The sequence below is a fragment of the Phyllostomus discolor genome, chromosome 7, assembly GCF_004126475.2.
Source record: "Phyllostomus discolor isolate MPI-MPIP mPhyDis1 chromosome 7, mPhyDis1.pri.v3, whole genome shotgun sequence".
NCBI lineage: Eukaryota > Metazoa > Chordata > Mammalia > Chiroptera > Phyllostomidae > Phyllostomus > Phyllostomus discolor.
In genome coordinates, this window is record NC_040909.2 from 5,096,170 (window position 1) to 5,117,639 (window position 21,470).

Consider the following 21,470-nt stretch of genomic DNA (forward strand, 5'->3'; position numbering starts at 1 on the left):
AGACCGCGTCAAGGCCAGCCCAGCTTCCTAGGCCACGCCCATCGGGGGAGGGGCCGAGGCCGGAAGTAGCCCCACGGCGGAAGCTCCGCGGGTCAGTCTAGGCCCACCTCCCGACCTGCCCCGGGTTCTTGCCCCGCCCACCTGAAAGTGGGTGAAAGGTCGTCGGAGCCGGAGCTGCGACTAGGGCAGTGCATCCAGGTGACAGGGAACGTGCAGGCTGACTGACAGACGGACCATGACAGACGAGGCGAAGCCCATCAGCCCGCTGAAGAATCTCCTGGCCGGCGGCTTCGGAGGCGTGTGCCTGGTGTTCGTGGGGCACCCGCTGGACACGGTTAAGGTGCGAGGAGGCTGGGGCGCGGGTTAGGGGGAGGAGGCCCCGGCAGGGCGCGGAAAGCAGGGTCTCCCGTGAGGCGCGCTGCGGGACAGAAAGGGGGCCCGTGGGAGCTTCGGTGAGAAGTCGGGGACTCTCCCTTTCGCCCCTCTCAGGGGTTCGTGGAAGCTGTTCCTCGCGCCGCAAAGAGCTGGGTCGCGCAGAGTGGGCAGTCGCTAACTAGCCATCAAGGACCGTGATTTCAGGTCCTCCGACCCGTAGCCTCCCCTGACCTTGCGCCACTTCTTCGGGGATGGGGAAGAAAAGGCGCCTCCCCAGAGCTCTGATTTCAGCAAACCCTAACATTATCGGTTAGGCTGAAATCCGTCGCTGGTAAATCTCGCCTCAGAAGGAGGCACGGATATTCTGGAGATGTCTTTTGACGCATTGCTCTGGGTCCGAGTGCCCATTACTATCGCCTTCCGCTCCCCCCCTCCAGAACAGGGCTTAGCTGTCTTGGGCCTGTCACCTCCTATTAGCCCAAGTGGCCTCCAGTGGGAAGTGATTATTTCCTCGGGGACGGAGCCCCTGCTAAGGAAGCCTGTGACCAACTTTGTCTCCGGCCAGGCCGATGCTCTCAACTCCCAGGTGCAGAAGCCACGGTCACACGGAGGCTTTGGGAAGGAGAAATCTCACCAGGGCTTTTCCCTGGGCTTCCTCGCGTGCTGCCTGCCCCAGCTGCTCCCGCTGCAGCACTTCAGCCAGGCCTTCATGGAGGCGAAAGCCCGTGAACTAGGATCTAGGGTCTAAAGCTTCATCCTGCTTTGTAACCTTATTTCTTGACACACATTGGGAGGAAATGGACAGATCACGGCCAGGTTGCTGGGGAGCAGACGTTGAGTCTCAGAGAGTAGGAAGCCTGGGGAGGGGGCTTACTAGAATTCATATTGGGTTTCCAACACAGGGAAATAGCTTTAGGGCGTGTCCTCTTGGCAGATTCGGGCAGTGACTTATTTGCTACCTTTCACCTGGGAGAGGAGCTGGGGCCATTCTTTGGCAAGGCCAGGACTGAAGCAACCTGCCTGACTAGGACACAGTGAAACATTAAATCAAATGTTTATTTAGCCGATGGTACTTCTGTGTGTTTACTGCTGCTTCCCAGACAGTGATGGTTCTAAGCAACACTAACTAGTAAGAGAAAGAGCCCTGGCTGGTGTGGCTCGGTGGATTGAGCGCAGGCCTGTGAACCAAAGGATGACTGGTTTGATTCCCAGGCAAGGCACATGCCTGGGCTGTGGGCCGGGTCCCCAGTGGGGGATGCATGAGAGGCAACCACACATTAACGTTTCTCTTCCTCTCTTTCTCCCTCCCTTCATCTTTCTCTATAAATAAATAAATAAAATCTTTGGAAGGAAAAAGGAAAAGAATTGTCTGGCCCCTCTTCCTATTTTTTTAAATTAATTTTCAGGTATACAACATCATTTGACATCTGCATACACTGCAAAGTGATCACCCCCAAAAGTCTAGTTACTATCCATCACCATGAAATTGACTCCCCTTTTGCCCATCCCAACCACCCTTCCCTCTGGTAACCACCAATCTGTTCTCTGTGTCAATGAGTTTGTTTTTTTTGTGATATCATGTGATACTTTCTGTTTCTGACTTACTTCACTTAGCATTGTGCCATCAAGGTCCATCATTCATATTTTTTCAAATGGCAAAATTTCATTCTTTTTTTTTTTGGCTGAGTAGTCATATATATATATATATATATATATATATATATATATCACATCTTATTTATTCATTCATCCATACATGGACACTTAGGTTGTTTCTATGTCTTGGCCACTGTAAATAATGCTGCAGTGAATATAGGGGTGCATATACAGGGTGAGGCAAAAGGAGGTTTACAGCCGTTCATATGGAAATAATACAATAGTCACTAAATAATAATACAAGAATAAGCTGTATGTTTCACATACTCACAACTGTAAACCTGCTGTTGCTCCACCCTGTATCTTTTTGAATTAGTAAATAAATGAATTTCCATGTCCTATTGGTTCTATTTCTGTGGAGAATCCTGACCTATTACAATAACCAAGAGAATTGAAAACATATCCATACAAAAACCAAAAACCTGTGCACAAATGTTTATAGCACCTTTGCTCCTCATAATTCAAAAGTGGAAAAAAATGCAAATGTCCATTATCTAATGAACAGATAAATTAGTACAGTGGAATATTATTCATCAAAAAGGGGGAATGAAGGACTGATATATGTGTGTGTGTATATATATATGTATTACAACACAGATGAACTTTGAAAACGTTATACTAAGTAAAAGAAACCAGGTGTGGAAGACCACATATGAAATAAATGAAATACACAAAATAGGAAAATCCATAGAGACAGAAAATAGATTGGTGGTTGCGAGGACCTACGAAGAGAGTGAAATGGGGAGTAACTACTAATGGGTGTGGTGTTTCTTTTGGGGGTGATGAAAATGTTCTCAAATTGATTGTATTGAAGGTTGCACAACTGCATATATACTAACAATCATTGAATTGTATGCTTTAAATGGGTGAATTTTATGGTATGTGAATTATATCTTAACAAAGCTGTTTGAAAATAATAATAATGAACCAAAGATACTGGTTCCCACCCCCACCCCCCCAAAAAAGATGTTGTCTGGGCCTGCACTCATCTGAAGACTGATTTCCTTGTGGTTCACCATAGGCTGGCTAGTTGGTGCTGCTTGTTGCCAGAAGGCCTTCTTTCTTCTGCACGTGGCCTCTCCAGATGGCAAGAGTGTCCTCATACCTAGTCGCTGCCTCCCTCCAAAGCAAGTTAACCTGTGATGGAGACAGGCAGAAGCTGGCCTTCTTATGGCCTAGCCTTGGAAGTCACACAGCATCAACACCACCACACTGTCTGTGTTCAGGAGTCAATCACTGAGTCTGGCCTATGCTCAAGGGGCGGAGAATTCGGATTTACCTTTTGAAGGGGAAACATGTCAGACAATTAGTGGACGTAACTGAAAACCACTCTACCGCATAAGGATGGATGAGGACCTGACCTGGGAGAAGACTCAAACAGAGAGGGGAAAAATTAGGATTCTGGAAGCATCTTGAAGGATTACCCCTACAGACTTGGCACTCATGTGACAGAGCAAGAAGAGCAACAGGAAGTAGTCAGAGGTGATGCTAGGGTTTCAAATCCTGAGAAAGAGGGTAGTTAGGTGGGTCTGCCACAAAGAGGGTATTTATCAGGAGGGTGAGATTCTGGGGGTGATTCGAGTAGGGAGAGCTTCTCCAGGCTGTTGGAAATGTGGCCCTAAAGGTAGGGCAAGTCTGGACATGGGCCAGTGATAGCAATCACTGAGCAGGAGCTGAAGCCCTGGAATCTGAGTTTTCTGAAAGAAAGAGTGGGCCAGATGAGTAGGGTGCTGAGCCGTGGAGAATGCCTGGAGTAGAAAAGAAGACAAAGGAGCAAGTACTAAGAAGGGAGGTTTTAAGAGAGAGAGAGTTGAATCATTGGATACATCAAAAGGTCAAGAAGGATAAGGACCAAGAAAAGTGGCATAAAATCCACCTGACTCCAAAATGCCATTGTTGATTTGCACAGCTTACCTAACTGCCAGCATGCCATTACATGTCAGAGTGGGTGGTGACCAGAGCTAAGCTTTGCATAAGCCTGTTATTAACCTGTCACTGAACTCACTGAACCCTGTCTCCTCACCTGTAAACTGGGAGTATCTATCCCATTGGGTCATTGTGGGATCCATTAGGTAAGAAATGAATGGCGAAAGTGAGTGGATGGGGAAATCAGAGGAACCATCACTGTCTCTGAAAGCATGCTACTAGTGACTTGTGAGTGCAGAGTTTGAATAAACTGGAGGAAAGAGAAGCCTGAACCTGGCAGGTTAAGTGAGGCAGTTCTGATTCTGGGGAATGACTGTATCTTAACTTCTGATTTCAGGTCCGACTACAGACGCAGCCCCCAAGTTTGCCTGGACAGCCTCCCATGTATTCTGGAACTTTTGACTGTTTCCGGAAGACTCTAGTTAGAGAGGTATTGTATCTCGGCGCTGGGCATTCCTTTCACTCAGAGGAACACATTCACAGGGTTGGTGTGTGACTCCCCCTAGGACTTAGCTTGACCTTGTGTACCCACAGCAGTGGCTCATTCACCATGCCATCCTATGCCCTCCTGTTGTCATCGCTCTGGAGTCTCTGCTAGTTCCAGTTCCAGTTTTATGCCAATGACTAAAGCTAATAAAATGATTCTGTTTCTGGAAGGCAGAATTGAGGCCACAGGAAATTAGTGAGGGATAATTGAAGACTCAAAGTAGAAGAAAATGCAAGTCTGGAGCAATCAGTTTGACAAGGATCAGTGGCAGAAGTTTACAAAGAGTCTGGAGGAAGTCAATCAGTCTGAGGCACAGTGAGAGAGGCCACAGAGTATTCAAACCCCTAGACAGGGACACTAAATTGATTGATTGTCTCCCATATACACCCCGAGCAAGGATCAAACCCAAAGCCTAGGTATATGTCCTGGCCGGGGATCAAACACCTGTAACCTTTTGGTGTTCGGGATGATGCTCCAACCAACTGAGCCACCCGGCCGGGGCCAAAATACGGGATTTTTAAAAAAGTTTTAATTACTAATGATATTTAGTACTCAATTAGCACATATGTAAAAAGACCTTGTTGAGAATTTTTTTCTTCCTTTGCTCCCTAAAATATAACTCTCATGAATAAATGCCCTATTAAATACATAGTCTTTACTAAATACACAGAAACCGAGCAGTAGGTGTCACTGAGATAAAGAGGGGATTCTGCTGGTAAGTGATAGACTTGGACTTGGGGAGAAGTTGTTCCCAGGTTCCCTGAAGTATCCAGGAATAGGAGGAAGATTTTGCACCCATTAGTGCTGTCTTTTCTTCTGTGAGGTACCCCTTCTTTTTTTTTTAATCTTCACCCAAGGATATGTTTTTATTGATTTTTTTTTTAGACAGAGTAGGGGAGAGGGAGAGAGAAAGAAACATCAATGTGTGAAAGAAATATCAATAGGTTGCCTCCTATACACGCCCCAATCAGGGATTGAACCCACAACCTAGGCATGTGCCCTGACTGGGAATTGAACCTGCAACCTTCTGGTGTGCGAGACAATGCTCCAATCAACTGAGCCACCCCAGCCAGGGCAAAGTGCTCCTTCTTTTGTCTGTGTAGAGTCTGATCAGTGTAGGATGGAGGCTTTAGGCTTCAGGTGTGCTCAGAGCCCTCTGCCCTTATGGAAGAGAGGCAGGTTTACAGGCCCTTTGGTCAACAAATGTTGAGCACTTGTTTAGCAGCTGGTCAGCATGCTAGGTGCTGGGGGCCCGGTGAGAATGGCTTGTGTAAACCCAAATCCCTGCAGTCGACTAGGCTCCCTTACTTCAACCATATTGGCGTGTGTCCCTGTGTTTGTTGTGCCGGGCGTGGCTCTCTGCTTTCTGGAGCTGCCAGACAAAGGTCTTGGTTTTGCTGCATGGGTCCGGGGGGGGGGGGGGTGCCAGCGTGGTGAGAGGGAGGCTAGAACTGTCAGGACTTGCCTCCTGGCTCCTCTGGACCTGAACATCCTGCTCAGCCAGGTGGGGAGCTGCTGTGGGAGGGGCTTGGGAAGGACTTTGTCCCCTCCTGCTTTTGTAGATTCTCCTCAAAACCTTCTCTGTCCCATCACCCTTTTCTGTTTACTGCCTTTGCACTTTGTATTTGGAGAGTCAGCTTACAGCTGGCAGGAGTATTTGACCTTTGCAGGGTCCTGGAGGTGTGCTGACAGGTACAGCTGTGCCCTGTTAGTTCTGGAAGGTGGATGGGGTGTGAATGCCCCAGGGCTGCAGCTGGGCAGGCTATCCAGGCTGGGACCCTCCCACTTGCAGTCCACTCTGATACTCCTGCCACTCTCCATAAGGAGCAGCTTTTACATTTTTATATTTGCTTTTAAATTATTCTTATTTTTAAAAAATTATCTTGTATTAAAGTGATACAAGCAGTTAGTTTGTTACTGAAAGGCTGATAACAAAAACAGCCATCTTCCCCTCACGTGCACACCTTCCGCCCCCATTCTCCAGGAACAGCTACTCTGAGCTCTTGCAGTTGTTCATGCTGTTTCTCTGGAGCTGCATAACGCACATTTACTGCTACATCTCACACATTTCTGTATGGTTTATCTCCCTACTTATGGTAGACGATTTTAACTCTTACATTACCTATTCCCTGTTTTTGACCTGCGCATATAATTTATCCTAGATTGTGATTTAATCCAATTCACTGTTTTTATGATTACAACTCTACGTATATGTTTCTTTCTGTTAATTAAGTAACATGCTGACATGTGCATTTCATTTATTGGGCAACTTTTTGTTTTTCTTGAGGTTGGGTTAATAATTATGTCAATTACAGTCACTTGTGTTTCTTTGCGTGGCTGTCTCTGTCGTACTGTACCCTAACTGCTCTGTGGCATACCTCTCTGGCTTTCCACACTGCCTGAACAGTGACAACCTGTTGTTTCGGTGTGTGATTTTGCTTTGCTTTTCTTGGAAACATGCCTCCTGGAGTCCTCCCTCCTTGTACTCGCAAGTGGACGGGCTTCTTCCCAGGCCCACCGCACCCAATACCACCCTGGAAGTCCCTTTCCCTTTTCTGGGGCTGCACCTTTGCTCTCCCAGATCCCAGACCTTCCTTTCCCTTTACTACTCTTGTGGTTGAGATATCTGCTTGTCTTAGTGTCCACTTATTGCTACTGCATAGTTGCTTTCGTGACCAGACTATACTAGTGAAAGATCATGTGCAGGCTTACTATTGTTTTTTGGGTTTTTTTTTTTTTTAAGATTTTGTGTATTTATTTTTAGAGAGAGGGGAAGGGAGGAAGAAAGAGAGGGAGAGAAACATCACTGTGAGAGAGAAACATCAATCGGTTGCCTCTCATACAAGCCCCAAGCAGGGACAGGGAACCAGGCCTGCAACGGAGGCATACACCCTGACCAGGAATTAAACCAGCAACATTTCCCTTGCGGGACAGCTCTCAACTGACAAGCCACACCGGTCAGGACTTCCTGTTGTTTTTGCACAACAAAAACCCATGTCTTAATTTTTGGAAAATACAGATCACCTGTAATCTCACCCCAAGGAAGTCAGATTAAAATACCCTGTTTTGTAACCTGTTTTGTTTTCCCTTAGTAGTCTCTTCACGTTACAATGTGATTTCATGACAGTGTGATAGTCCATTTATGGAACTCCTATAATTTGTCTCATTTATCCTATTTGGGAGCTTTAAGATTCATTCCACAATTACAGTACCTGATAAACACCTGATGTTATTTTCTTCTTTTCCATCTCTGAGTATTTCCCTAGGATACTCAGATTCAGAATACAAAGGATTTCTTGGTGAAAGGTTCTGCCAGAATTTCTTCCAGAATGGAAGCTGTTTTCCATTTTCTCCAGCAGTATGTAAGAAGACAACTATTTCTGACAAATGTGAGGGGTTTCTTCCTTTTAAAGGAGAGGCGAAGGCAGGATGCCTCGGATAAGCAGACAGACACGCTGCTCGCCTGTTTCAGTGGCGTGAGGGGTGGCGGTGCCTGTACACAGCTTCTGCTTCTGTGACCCCTTGCAGGGCATCACGGGGCTGTATCGAGGCATGGCTGCCCCCATCATTGGCGTCACCCCCATGTTCGCCGTGTGCTTCTTTGGGTTTGGTCTGGGGAAGAAGCTGCAACAGAAACACCCAGAAGACGTTCTCAGGTGAGTGCTTACAGGCCTGGAGCTCTTGGTGCTGCTCTGCCTGGCGATGTAACCTGAGTGAAAGGAAAGAACCTTGGCGGGCAGGCAGTGGCTGTCCCCCGGGCCCCCAGGGCTGGCTCCTGAGAGCGCACATAGGGCATGAGGGAGCTACTTGAGTTTCCTTGGCCTTGTGAACCAAAAGAGAAAAAGCCCACCTACCCCTCCACCCCACCACCAGGTTTTCATAATTCCTTCTGTGACGTAGTATCGTGCTTATTGGGGCTGTTAGCAATACCAGCCTCGAGGGGTGTTGGGACATCTGCACGCTAAAATGTGTGTCAGGTTAAAAAAGTAAAAATGTGTATCAGGTGCTCTGAGCAGTACCTGGTGCAGCAGTAATGACGGCCTCACCTGCTGGTGGCAGCCTCATTTTCGCTCACCTGGTTGGGGAAAGGGAGACTCCTACTTCTGTCTTTTACCTCATTTTAATAACGTGATTGTAATTGTTTTAGATATTGGTTTCTCTGTTAAAGTGAAATAAGTCCGTGTTTTTCTTTTTAACACACTTTTAAAAGTTGGATTTGGGTACGAGGTGGCAAGCGAGTCAGAATTACAGCTCATGACAAAGTGGTTCGTGAAAATAGACTTCTCATGGCTCATACCAGGGCCATGTGCTGCAAGCCCAGCGGGGGCACTGCCAGTACTTTGGCCTGTGGGTTGTGTTCCCCATATGATGTGATCAGAGAAACACTCTTCCTGCTTAAGCAAAAGCTGGGACACTCAGGACCCCACCCCCACACTCCTGCCATGTTCAGAATCCTGAAAGTCAGCCCTGTCAGTTTCTCCTCCCCGCAGTGGTGTTTGGGAAGAGTATGGAAAGGAGCAGTACCAGGACCTTGGGGTGGAAGCTCAGGAAGGGCCAGCGCTCACACGTGCCTCCCTGGGGTGGGATGGGAGTGGGCGGCAGAATGGGCCAGGCACTGACAGAGTATCTACATGGTACCCTGTGTACACACAAAAACCCCATTCAGAGGAGGGTCACCAATTCTAGGAGATGGAGGTGTGCCTGGCTAGGGTCTGGGCCTCCTAGGAAGAATGGAGCATGCTGGGCTCATAGGGGAAGTTTATTTGCTGAGAGGTCTCGTCCTTGGAACAGCACTGTGAACGGAGACTGTGAAGGAGACCATGCATGAACGCAAGTCTCTTGGCTGTTCAGCAGACAGCCTTTGGGCTGGGCTTGCCTGCCTGAGGTGGAGGTGTGAGCCCTGCCTGGGACCACTGAGACTGGTGCCCTGCCTAGAGGGAAAGACCCTCAGTGGGTGTCTTCCCTACCCCATTTGACATCCATTCCTCAGGTCTTGGGCTCCTCATTGGGTGGAACTGGCCTGAAGGCTCAGCTGTCAGAGGTTTGGGCTCAGGAGGGGTCTGAGGCTTAGGCAAGTAGGTGAAGTTTTTCAGCAACATTTGCTAAATTGTGAGGAATCTGTTGAAATACTAATTGTAGCTTTGTGCTGCATAGCCTCTAGACCACCCTGGTATTGCTAGTCCCAGAAAGAAAAGATGCCAGAGAGGGCATAGACAGCTGTGGCCAAAGCTGCTAGGAGCCTCAGACTCCTCAAAATACTCAGTGTGGCTTATTCTGTGGGGGCCAGGGTGAGGGTCCATGTATCTGGCCACTGGGGGACTGTTCCCTGCACAGAGGGCCCCAGGGCCCATTATGCCTGTCTGGGCACCATCCTGGTCTGGCCTTTTCTCAGTATTTTTTTTTAAAGATTTTATTTATTTATTTTTAGAGTGGGAAGGGAGGGAGATAGAGAGAGAGAGAGAAACATCAATGTGCGGTTGCTGGGGGTTATGGCCTGCAACCCAGGCATGTGCCCTAACTGGGAATCGAACCTGCGACACTTGGGTTCACAGCCCGCGCTCAATCCACTGAGCTATGCCAGCCAGGGCTCAGTATTTTTTAAATATGTTTTATTGATTATGCTATCACTATTGTCCCAGTTTCCCCCCTTTTGCCTCCCTCTGCCCGGTACCCCCATTTCCTCCAGCAATCCTCCCCCTTAGTTCGTGTCCATGGGTTATGCATGTAAGTTCTTTGGCTTCTCCATTTTCTATACTATTCTTTTCTCTTTTTTTAAGGTTTTATTTATTTATTTTTAGAGAGAGGGTAAGGGAGGGGGAAAGAGAGGGAGCAAAACATCAATAGGTTGCCTCTTGCACGCTTCCAACTGGGAAGCATGCAACCCAGGCATGTGCCCTGACCAGGAATCAAATTAGCAACCTTTCGGTCCACAGGCCCATGCTCAATCCACTGAGCCACACCACCCAGGGCTCCTACACCATTCTTAACATCCCCCTGTCTATTTTGTACCTACCACTTATGCTTCTTAATCCCTGACTGGGCATCCTAGGAATGCGGGCCCCCCCCCCCCACCCATATCTTCCCCTTCCTCCTCCCAGCTGATAACCTGCCAAATGATCTCCATATCTATGATTCTGTTGCTGTTCTGGTGGTTTGCTTAGTTTGTTTTTTAGACTCAGTTCTTGATAGTTATGAATTTGTTGCCATTTTAATGTTCATAGTTTTTATCTTTTTCTTAAATAGGTCCTTTTAATATTATGTCATATAATAATGGCTTAAACTCTGTTAGCTTGACCTTGTCTGGGAAGCACTTTATCTGCCCTTCCATTCTAAATGATAGCTTTGCTGGATAGAGTAATCTTGGTTGTAGGTCCTTGCTTTTCACCACTTTGAATACTTCTTGCCAGTCCCTTCTTATCTGCAAAGTTTTTTTTGAGAAATCAGCTGACATTCTTATGGAAACTCCTTTATAGGTAACTTGTTGCTTTTAAGATTCTCTCTTTATGTTTAACCTTTGGCACTTTAATTATGATGTGTCTTGGTGTGGTCCTCTTTGGGTCCAAATTGTTTGGGACTCCGTGCTTCCTGGACTTGTATGTCTATTTCCTTTGCCAAATTGGGGAAGTTTTTTTCCACTATTTTTTCAAATACATTCTCAATTTCTTGCCCTTCTTGTTCTCCTTCTGGCACCCCTTTGATTAGGATGTTGGTACGTTTGAAGATATCCCAGAGGCATTCTATATGTCCTTGTTTATTATTTTTTTTTTCTACTTGCTGTTCTGGTTGAATTCTTATTTTGTCTTTATGTTCCAAATCATTCATTTGAATCCTGGCTTCATTCTCTCCACTGTTGGTTCCCTATAGGTTGTTCTTTATTTCAATAAGTGCAACCTTCATTTCTTCCTGGGTCTTTTTTATGCCTTTGCCATACTCAGTGAGTTCTTTGAGCACTCTGATCACCAGTGTTTTGAACTCTGCAGCTGATAGTTTGGTGATCTCTGTTTTGTTTAGTTGTTGTGTTTTGTTCTTTCATTTGGGCCATATTTCTTTGTCTCCTCAATTTGGCAGCCTCCCTCTGTTTGTTTCTGTGTGTAATGTAGAGGTGGTTTGACTCCCTGTCTTAGTAGCGTGGCTTATTTTAGAAAAGACACCTGTCAGGATGAACATGGCTTCTGTAAGTCCTTGGTTGTTGCACTTCCATATAGCTCGATTTTCTGACTATTCTGGGTGTTACTTGTTTTGAGGTCTAGTTGCAATTCTTTCTGTGACTGTGTAAGGAGGCAAAGCATGTTTAGCTCTGCCTCCACCTTGATCAGAAGTCCCCTTTCTCAGTGTCTTATAGCACATTCCTTAGGACTGACCTGGCTGCCCCTCAGCCTGTGGAGGTGGCCACAGCTGTTCTTCCTGGCCTTGATGCTGTCCTGCTTAAATCTTGGCTTAAAATATTCTCAGACCCTTGGTGGTCCAGAGGAGGTGACATTGGAGAAGCACTGGGGTCGACTGAGATCCAGATCCTGGGTTAGTAGCTTTTTTCAACAACAGCCCTGAATTTTATAGATGCAGAAGCAAGGCACAGAGAGGCATTGAAACTTGTTTATAGTCATTGTGCATGGCAGGCCCAGGGACGGAAACCGTGTCTTACTGTAAAGCCTTTCCCATGGGTGAGGCCATCTGCGTGTGTAGGTGGGTCTCGCATGGTTCTTGGCACTGAGACCCTTGCCCCGGGAAGTTTGACATCAGAATACACCTGAAACTCAGCTTTTGTGCGAAATTTGATTTATTTGTGCTGGGCTTTCTGCCCAGTCCAAGTATTTATTTTTTTCCTATAAAGTCGTCCTTGGCTGGAACTGCCTCTGTCCGGTTGAATACTCACAAGTGCTTGCTTCTGGTTTTGTTTTTGATGCAGCTACCCCCAGCTGTTTGCAGCTGGGATGTTATCTGGTGTCTTCACCACTGGAATCATGACCCCCGGAGAACGGATCAAGTGCCTTTTGCAGGTAAGAGTGTGATCCGGGTGGGGGGATGTGAGGTGGGGGGAAGTAGTTAGCTTCTTCTATTCAGTATACAATTTTGTGTGGATGTTTATGTCCTTTCACCCTTTATAAGGCTTCGGGTCAGGTGTGTAAAACAATTTCAAGGTTTTCAGGAGCATGGAAGCAGTCATAGTAGAATCAAGAACCAGGACAGTGTAACAGACCAACCAACATGTCACACTTGTGACGTATCAATCCAGACATATCTACCCTTATTAGCACCTGCTTCAGGGACTCTGAAAGGTAAGTCATGTCTTGTCAGAGGAGAAAGCGAGGCTGCTCCTGCCCAACATCTCACGTCTCCACCGACTACCCTGAGACCCAGTGCCCGCAGCGTGCCTGGCTTGTTCTCAGGCCCAGTGAGCTGGCTGTCTGCCTTAGCACACGGGACACTTTTTAAAGAACAAATGTTAATGATTTTTCTTTGAATGATGGAAGTAATTTAACACAATTCTTGCAAGGAGAAAAAGATTTTCTAAAGATTGTATTTATTTATTTTTTTTTAGAGAGAGGGGAAGGAAGGAAGAAAGAGAGGGAGAGAAACATCAGAAACATCAATCTGTGAGAGAAACATTGATCAATTGGTTGCCTCTCACACGCTCCCAGCTGGGGGCCTGGCCCACCACCCAGACGTGTGCCCTGGCTGGGAATCAAACTGGTCACCTTTTGGTTAGCGTTACTATGCCCAACCCACTGAACCACACCTACCAGCCAGGGCTAGAAAATATCAATGATGCAGAGAAGCACAAAGAAAAAAATGTATCTATTACCCATGACATTACCCCACTGAGGTTACCACTGTGACTACCGCTTGCATGTGAATTCTAGTCTTTTGGTAAAAATGTATATTTATCAAGAAATACTATCTTTTGAAAAAAAATTAGGATCACCTATTACAATTGTTTTATAGCCAACTTTTTCCCCTTGATAGACTGTAATATTTTTCTGTGATTATTTTTCTCAAGCATAATTTTCTGCTACTCATTTCATTACATACATGGCTGTCATTTACCCAGTAATCCCTTACCTGGGGGTATGACAAATTATTTGCCAGCAGCAAAGATCTCTGTAAATAAGATTTTGCACAATGTTCCTGATATTTTGATGAATATTAGTTGTTTGTATTTTCCTTTGTGAAGTAACTATTTATGTTCTTTGCTCATTTTGTGTTTTTTTCTCAATTTATTTTTAAAAGTCTGGACCTATTAAGGTTATTAATTACTTATCATATATGGCAAGTGTGTTTTTCATGGCCACTCAATTTTGTGTATTTTTTAATTAGACTTTTTATTTTAAGATTTATGCGCAGTTGTAAGAAATAATACAAAGAAAAAAGAAAGCAAGAAGTAATACAGAGAGATCCCCTGTACCCCTTACCCAGTTTTCTCGCAATGGTAACATCTTAAAGCTACAGTACAGTATCACAATCAGGATATTAATATTGATACAGTCAAATACAGGACATTTCCAGCATCCCGAGGATCCCCGATAGTGCCCTGTTATAACCACATCCACTTCCCTTCCCGCTCCAGTCCTGAACCACCCCAGCAACCATTAGTCTATACTTCACTTCTATAATTTTGAAGTTTCAAGAATGTTATAAAAATGGAGTCATACAGTATGTAAACTTTTCATACTGGCTTTTTAAACTCAACATAATTTTCCGGAGATTCGTTCATATTGTTGATATATGAATAATTCACTTTAAGGCATACATGGCGTGGAAGAACCACAATATGTTTAACTTTCCATCCACTGAAGGACATCTGGGTTGTTTCCAGTTTTTGGCTCTTATGAGTAAAGATGCATAAACAGTCATGCACAGAGATTTTTCCGAGAAAATAAGTATTCATTTCTCTGGGATAAATGCCCAGGAGTATAATTACTGAATCATATGGTCCTTGCATGCTCAGTTTTTAAGGAAATGAACAAACTGGTTTGAGGGTGGCTGTTCGGTTTGCCTTCCTGCCAGCAACGTGTGCGTGAGCCAGTCTCCCTGCATCCCCACCGACATTTGGTGTTGTCACTGGTTTCCATTTCAGCCATTCTGATACGTGTGTAGTGATGTCGCCTTTTCATTTGTGTTTCCCTCATAACTGAAGATGTTGAACTTGTTTTCATGTGCTTTTTGCAATCTGTATATCTTACTTGGTAAAATGTCTGTTCATGTCTTTTGCTCATTTTGCAATTGGATTACTTTTTAATTGTTGTGTTTTGACAGTCCTTTATTCTAGATACTAGTGCTTTGTTAGATATGTGGTTTGCAAATATTTTCTCTCCGTTTGTAGCTTCTTTTCGTCCTCTTAATCTTTTGAACATTTTAAATTTTATGAAGTTCAGTTTATTAATTTTTCTTTGATTGATTGGGCTTTGGGTATTTAGGGTTCTGGGTCTAAGAACCCTTTATCTAGCCCGACATCCTGAAGATTTTCTTCTACTTTTTCCTAAAAGTTTTGTTTAGTCCTTTCAGGTGCGGCTCAGTGGGTTGAGCACTGCCCTGGGAACCACAACAACATCAGTTCCTATTCCCAGTCAGGGCACTGCCTGGGTTGCAGGCCAGGTCCCCCAGCTGGGGGCGTGTGAGAGGCAACCAGTCTATTTATCTCACCCACCATGTTTCTCTCTGCCTCTTCCTCCCTCCCTTTCTCTCACACATTGATGTTTCTCTCCCTCCCCCCCTCTCTAAAATAAATAAATGAATGAATAAATAAAATCTTAAAAGTGTTACTTACAATTTTACACTTTAAGTATGTAACCCCAGTATGAGTTAATTTTTGCACGATGTATAATAATTAGCAAGAGTCCTCCCTTTGTATCTCTAAATCAGACTTTTCTTGAACCTCAAACCAGTTTACCCAGCATTTGTATGTGGATGCTCAGGGACACCTCAAAGGTACCTCGTGCAGAACTGAACTTGTCCTCCCCCAAACCTGCGTGACCTTCAGCCTTCTGCAGCTCAGGCGGCAGCAACACCACCCTTTCAGCTGTTCAGCCCTACAACCCAAAAGTCCTCCTGGGTTTTTCTCTCTCTCTCACTGTATATATCCCGTCTGCTGAACAGTTGAGTTGGCTTTCCACACGTCCCAAACCTGTCCCTTCTTACCACCTCCACTGCGGCTGCCCTGCTCCAGGTTGCCGGCGTCACTGGCCAGGACCACCGTGGGGGCCTCCTCACCTGGTTCCCGCCTGCAGTCTGTGCTGGATGTAGTGAGAAGGTTGTTGGTGTGTCAGTTCTATGTCCAGCCCTTTCTGGTTCTCCAGGTCACTGCGAGTCAGCTTCAGCGTTCTCTGGTCACATGGGCCTTCCTGCTGTTCCTCACATACCAGGTTCCCATGTGCCTGCATCATCTGGGGAAGTTATACCAAAAAACAAAACAAAACAAAAAAACACCATTGGTATTACATTGACCTTATCCTAAGTTTTTATTTTTAGACAATTTGACATCTTTCTGATTAGAAACTTTTTATAACCAGAATTATGACTTTTTATTTATCTCTTCTTTTATGTCCCTTAGAGATTTTTTTAGTTTTTTGTTTTGTTTTAAAGTTTCATATATGCAAATCCTATTGCTTGACACACTATATTTTATTAGTTTTTTATTTTTATTATATTGCTGTTTTGAGTGGGATTCTTTTCCATTATTTTTCAACTGGTTAGTGCTGGTATGTAAGAAAATTATTGGGTTTATATATTTATTTTATAAGTGTTTCTCCTGGGAACTGTTAAAACTGAACTCTCTTTTCAGCTTTAATTACTCTTTGGTTGATGCCCATGTGTTCCGATTCCTCTTGGCTCTGTACTTCCTGTGGATTCTGCTTGGGGGTCTCTTTCTCTCAGACCACTACTGGGTTACCCCTGCCTGTCCTCAGGCTCTTGGCCCTTAGGCCATGGATCCCAGAGACCAAGATGGGGGCCTCTCCTTGGCCCTCCGCTGCCTCTGCACAGGACACAGGACCTCTATTCAGATGCTTACAGAGTTCTGAATCTAATTTCCAGTTCTCCCTTTCTCTCTCTGTTTTAAAGATTTTATTAATTTATTTTTTTAGAGAGAGAGGGAGGAAGGAAGAGGGGGAGAACATCAGTGTGTGAGATACATCCATCCGTTACCTCTCGCAAACCCCCAAGGGCACCTGGCCTGCATGTGCTCTGACTGGGAATCAAACCAGTGACCTTTCAGTTCTCAGGCTGGTGCTCAATCCACTGAGCCACACCAACCAGGGCTCCAGTTCTCCTTTTCTTCACCAGGCTTTAGGACTTGGAATGGAGTTGGTGCTCAGTGGATATTTGTGAAAATAGAGTAAATGAATGACTAATGTATTTGTCTCCTCCTTTGTAGACCTTCCAGCTAACTTTTTTGGGAATGCTTTTGTATTTTGGAGAGTTCTTCAACTTATTTTCCAACTCCTCTGTTGATTTTTTTTCTAGTCAGTGAGTGCATATTCTGTGATATTTTCACCTACGCTTATTTCATAGTGACTGGCACCAGTATTGTACTTTCCAAATAACTATCGTTTTGACAGCCATCTTTCACCGACCTAATGCATAACGACCACGTCCCTACTCACGTTGTAACCTATAACCTGCTGAGTCTGTTGGCTGTGATGCTCTTGCTGACTTGATGACTCTTCCCCTCCTCTCAGATTCAGGCCTCTTCAGGGGAAACCAAGTACACTGGTGCCTTGGACTGTGCAAAGAAGCTGTACCAGGAGGCTGGGATCCGAGGCATCTACAAGGGGACTGTGCTCACCCTCATGCGAGGTAAACTTGGAGGTCCCCCACCTGAGGTCGCCTTGGAGAGGCTCACCTGCGGTGGATTTGCCACAGAGGGTCTGGCCTGGATCGCCACCTTAGCCTTCGCGCCGTACATGCCACCTCCCGGACAAGGCTGAGCCTGAGTGTCCTGGTTTTCAGTAGTCTCACCTCCGGCCAGTGCGGACACAAATGAAGACGGGGGCATCTTCCATCCTTCTCGTAGGCCAGCCCTCAGGGGTAGAAGTCATGACAGTGGTGGTTGGAGGGGAAAGGCACGTAGGTAAAAATTATGGCTGAGGGATGAGTGGGAAGAAAGAACAGACTTGGGAACAGTGGGGCTCTCCCGGGTTTCGAGAGGCATGTTCTGCCGGGGTGGAGGTAGGAGAGGCAGAGATGGCCCAGCCGGGTCCTGAGATGGCAGCTTGGAGGAAGGCCAGATGCCAGCGGGTGGTTATAACTGCCTGGAGTGGGCATGTCGCTGGGGACTGGGCAAGGGGAATTTGAAGGTGAGATGATGTCACGTGTGTTTACCCTCACTCACACCGGTGCCCGCCCCGGAGCAGCATCTGGTCACCGCGCAGTGATTATCGCAAATAGGGTGTGCTGCCGAGGAACTTCCCGGGAAACCTTGAAGAATCCAGCGCCACGCTTGGCTCTGCTAAGTTCAGGATTCTGTATCATTTAATTCACATCTTTCTTGCCGCTAACAGATGTTCCAGCCAGTGGGATGTATTTCATGACATATGAATGGCTTAAAAACATCCTTACTCCAGAGGGAAAGAGGTGAGGAGAAAAGAAGAACTTAGAAGCCACTTTGCTCAGCCATGGGTAGGTTGCGCTTTCCTGAGAGTGGGTCTGGAGGCAGAAGTAGGACTTGCTTCTGGCTTCGTGTCCTCTTTCCTCTCATGGTCGCTGAGGCCCAGCCAACACCTCTTGCCCTGTGCCTCACCCAAGGGAGCAAGCGTCTGAAACAAGTGCACGAAACCTCCTCCAAGGAGTGGCAGCTGCCATGTCACGGGAGCCCTGGCCCCGGCCCCTCTCGCCCTAGCCGCTTTCTCCTCCCACTGTCTGCTGCAGGAGGGATGGTCAGAGCGCCACTCTCACAGCCTCTGTCTGACTGTGCTTGGTGTTCTGCAGTGTCAGTGAGCTCAGCGTGCCTCGGATCCTGGTGGCTGGGGGCATCGCGGGGATCTTCAACTGGGCTGTGGCCATCCCTCCAGACGTGCTGAAGTCCCGCTTCCAGACTGGTTAGTGCAGGGTAGTGGGGTGGATGGGGGTGCAGTGGGTCCTGGGACTGGCTGCCCTTGGGGTGCGGAGCTCATAAGTCCTGAGGGATACTCACTCTCTGGAGCGCCCCAGCACCTCTCTGTCCAGCATTGTCCCTTGTAGTCATTTGTGTTCTAGAAGCCTAGACTCATTTTCCTGTTGACCTGAACACAAAATAAGTGAAATAAGCCCAATCAACTCTCCTTCCCCACTATGAGCAGAAGGACTGTTTCACTGTTCATTCCTCTTCTCCACTCCCTCAGCACCAGTAATCCAGACATTTGTGTCTGTTTGTCCCAAGGTGAACTGTGTTGTCTGTGGCCTGGTCCCAGATGACCTGCAAGGTGTCCTCTCCCTGGTGCTGTGACCCTGCAGCAAGACTTGACTACAAGATTGTTCTCATGTGGGTCACCATGGTCAGGTCAGGAAGCTTCCTGAAGCCTTAACAGTTGGGTTCTGCCCGCAGCACCGCCTGGAAAATATCCTAATGGTTTCAGAGATGTGCTGAGGGAGCTGATCCAGAAAGAAGGAGTCACATCCTTGTACAAAGGGTTCAACGCAGTGATGATCCGAGCCTTCCCGGCCAATGCGGTGAGTGGCTGGCAGGAGCTGTGCTTTCTCTTTGGGGTTCAGAGCAAGGTGCAGGGGCTGACTTTTGCCTGCTCTTGGGGTTGGACTGGGGGCTCCGTTTTCTCAAAAAACCCACTCTCAGCCAGAGCCTTCTAATTTGCTCCCTTTCCTGAAGATGTTGGGAAGATTTGCCTTTGTGATTCTCTGAGGTGAGGGGCTTTGATGACCTGACCTGGCCATCAGAAGTGGACAGCTGTGGAACGTGCATTTTCCTTCCCCCTTGGGAATGAGAAAGCACAGCTCGATTCCCTGACCTGGGTGCGGTGGGGGTGAGGTTAGGGAGGGGTTCTGGTCCTGACAGGGCCAGCCAAATGCGGTGCTGGGGTCTCTCTGAATAGTGACCATTCCTGCTGGCTTTTCTCTTTTTCCAAACCCTTCTCAGGCCTGTTTCCTTGGCTTCGAAGTTGCCATGAAGTTCCTTAATTGGATCGCCCCCAACTTTTGAGGCTGAAGGCTGCTCAAGGCTTCTGGATGCTGGAAACGGTTACCAAAGAGGAGCAGTGGGCAGGACTAGGCCTTCCTGAAGCGGGAGGGCAGGGGGTGGGTGAGATCAGAGCTCTGTGTGTGGACTTGTTGAGACCGTTTGCCTTAATGACATCCTCTACCTGGTATAACCTGGCGTGCCATTTTGAAACTTGAATTCACTCTTGTCCGTTTAAGGGATCTCAGGAAGATTTGGAGATGGAGTAAGTGGCTTCTAGACCAGATACCACCTGTGGCCTGAGAACTGTCTATGGGTTGGTTGACTGCTGGCCCTAGTATACCCCGAAATGCTGGTCTCAAAAGAGAAAAGCTTGGCTTTTCATTGGAGGTGCTATCCGTGTTTTTGGCCAGCTGACCCAGAGCCGGGGGCTTCTTTGATCCCTAGGCAGGAACACCCACCGGATGTCTGTGGTATCATCCTATCCTGACCCGCACAGCGGGGTATGAACTTGAGGCCTGTGTCTGTCTGTCGAGTGGAATGAGCAAATGTGTAGGGGCAGATAGCCTGATAACTATAGGGTTTGGGTTTGTTTTTTTAAAGGCATGCAAGTCATCAAAATTGAATCTAGAGTAGTCTACTTTCCCAGGAAAAGGCGGAGAGCTTTCCCTCCTACACAGTGAGGAGAGTTTTAAATTGGCAGTCCCAGCCTGCTAGGATAAATGAGAAATCCCAAGGTGTTGGAAGCCTCTCTTTGCACATTCTTTTCTCACGAGAGCCCCCTGTTTTTACAGGAAACAATAAATATTGTTTGTCATTTTTGCATTGTGTGAGTTTTTTTTTTCCTTTTGAATCTAGATCATTTCAGCAGGCAGCCTGTGGCCTTGCTAGAGGCTGTCAGGGATCTGGTGTCCTTTCCTGGTGGTTTCAGGCTCCATCGGGAGGAAAAGGGGGCAGTTTTGGCCAGGCAGCCGTTCCCTGACTGCTCCAGCCCCAGCTGCTTTAGGTGGAGCAGGGTGTGGTGGGGCAACTCAGTTGGTAACTGTTCTCATAACTCCCAGTGCAAGCCTGGCGTGCAGGCCCCACACACGCAGCCTGCAGCTTATCCGGTCATTCCTTAGCCTTTCTGCGCCCGGCCACACGGATGTCTGAGCTAAGAGATGGAGAATCAATTGTTCTCAAAGACCAGAAGCAGTCTTGAGTATTCACACAGCTTTGGGTGGCTCTGTGAACTGATGTCACCAGCCTGGCTTTGCCTCCTCCTCAGGCGGAGGAGGGTGCCCAGGTGCTGCCTGAGGAGGTGAGGAAGTTGGAGCGGAGAGTCACAAGCTAGTCTGTCCTTGCCTGGCGGAGGGGGAGGCTACTGGAGCTGAGCTGCTCTGACAGTGTCCCATCTGGCAGTCACAGATCTGCTGCACTTACACTTCCTGCCTGCTGCCGCTGCAGGGAGACCCTTGAACTGTGGCTCTCCAGGCACCACTCTATGTAAATAGGTGAGTGGGGCAGAGACCCACACACATCCGGGAGTGGGCATGGCCAACCGGGGGGGGGGGGGGGGGGGGGGAGCTGAAGATGTGGGAGTTTCAAGAAGAAGGCTTTATTTCTGGGAAGATATTTCTAGAGGACCAGACAGGAACTATGGCCCAGTCAAAAAAATAACATTCTAAGATGAAAGTTGCGTGCCCGCTGCTCTCGTGCTGCGGGATGTCTCTGTTTAATCTTTTTGGTTTGGAGGCGGCCATCTACGTGTCTCCTGAAGCTGTTGTCAGCACGACCCAGTTTTGAGACCTTCGTGAGACCTCGCCCTTTGCTGGGAAGCCCCTGGGAGTACATTTGCATTCCAGGGAAATGCCAGCCATTCCCATGGCTCGGGATCTTTTACAGTCTGCGCTTCTGGATAATTTGCCCTTTGAAACAGCTTCT

General features: G+C 47.1%; 1 protein-coding gene across 2 annotated transcripts; it reads left to right on the forward strand.

Moving 5' to 3' along the window:
• The first annotated feature begins 124 nt into the window (after positions 1-124).
• Positions 125-20,360, forward strand: SLC25A20 (solute carrier family 25 member 20). Of its 2 annotated transcripts, XM_028518887.1 has the most exons (9): positions 128-340; positions 4,295-4,387; positions 7,973-8,100; positions 12,351-12,441; positions 17,119-17,236; positions 17,941-18,013; positions 18,368-18,477; positions 18,963-19,087; positions 19,509-20,360. In XM_028518887.1, exons 1-9 carry the CDS (start codon positions 236-238, stop codon positions 19,569-19,571), a joined length of 906 nt encoding a protein of 301 aa, XP_028374688.1. In that variant the 5' UTR covers positions 128-235; the 3' UTR covers positions 19,572-20,360. The 2 variants fall into 2 exon arrangements, with proteins under 2 accessions (XP_035886250.1, XP_028374688.1); XM_036030357.1 differs by lacking the exons at positions 18,963-19,087; positions 19,509-20,360 and adding an exon at positions 18,798-18,925 and having other exon boundaries at positions 125-340.
• The last annotated feature ends 1,110 nt before the right edge of the window (positions 20,361-21,470 follow it).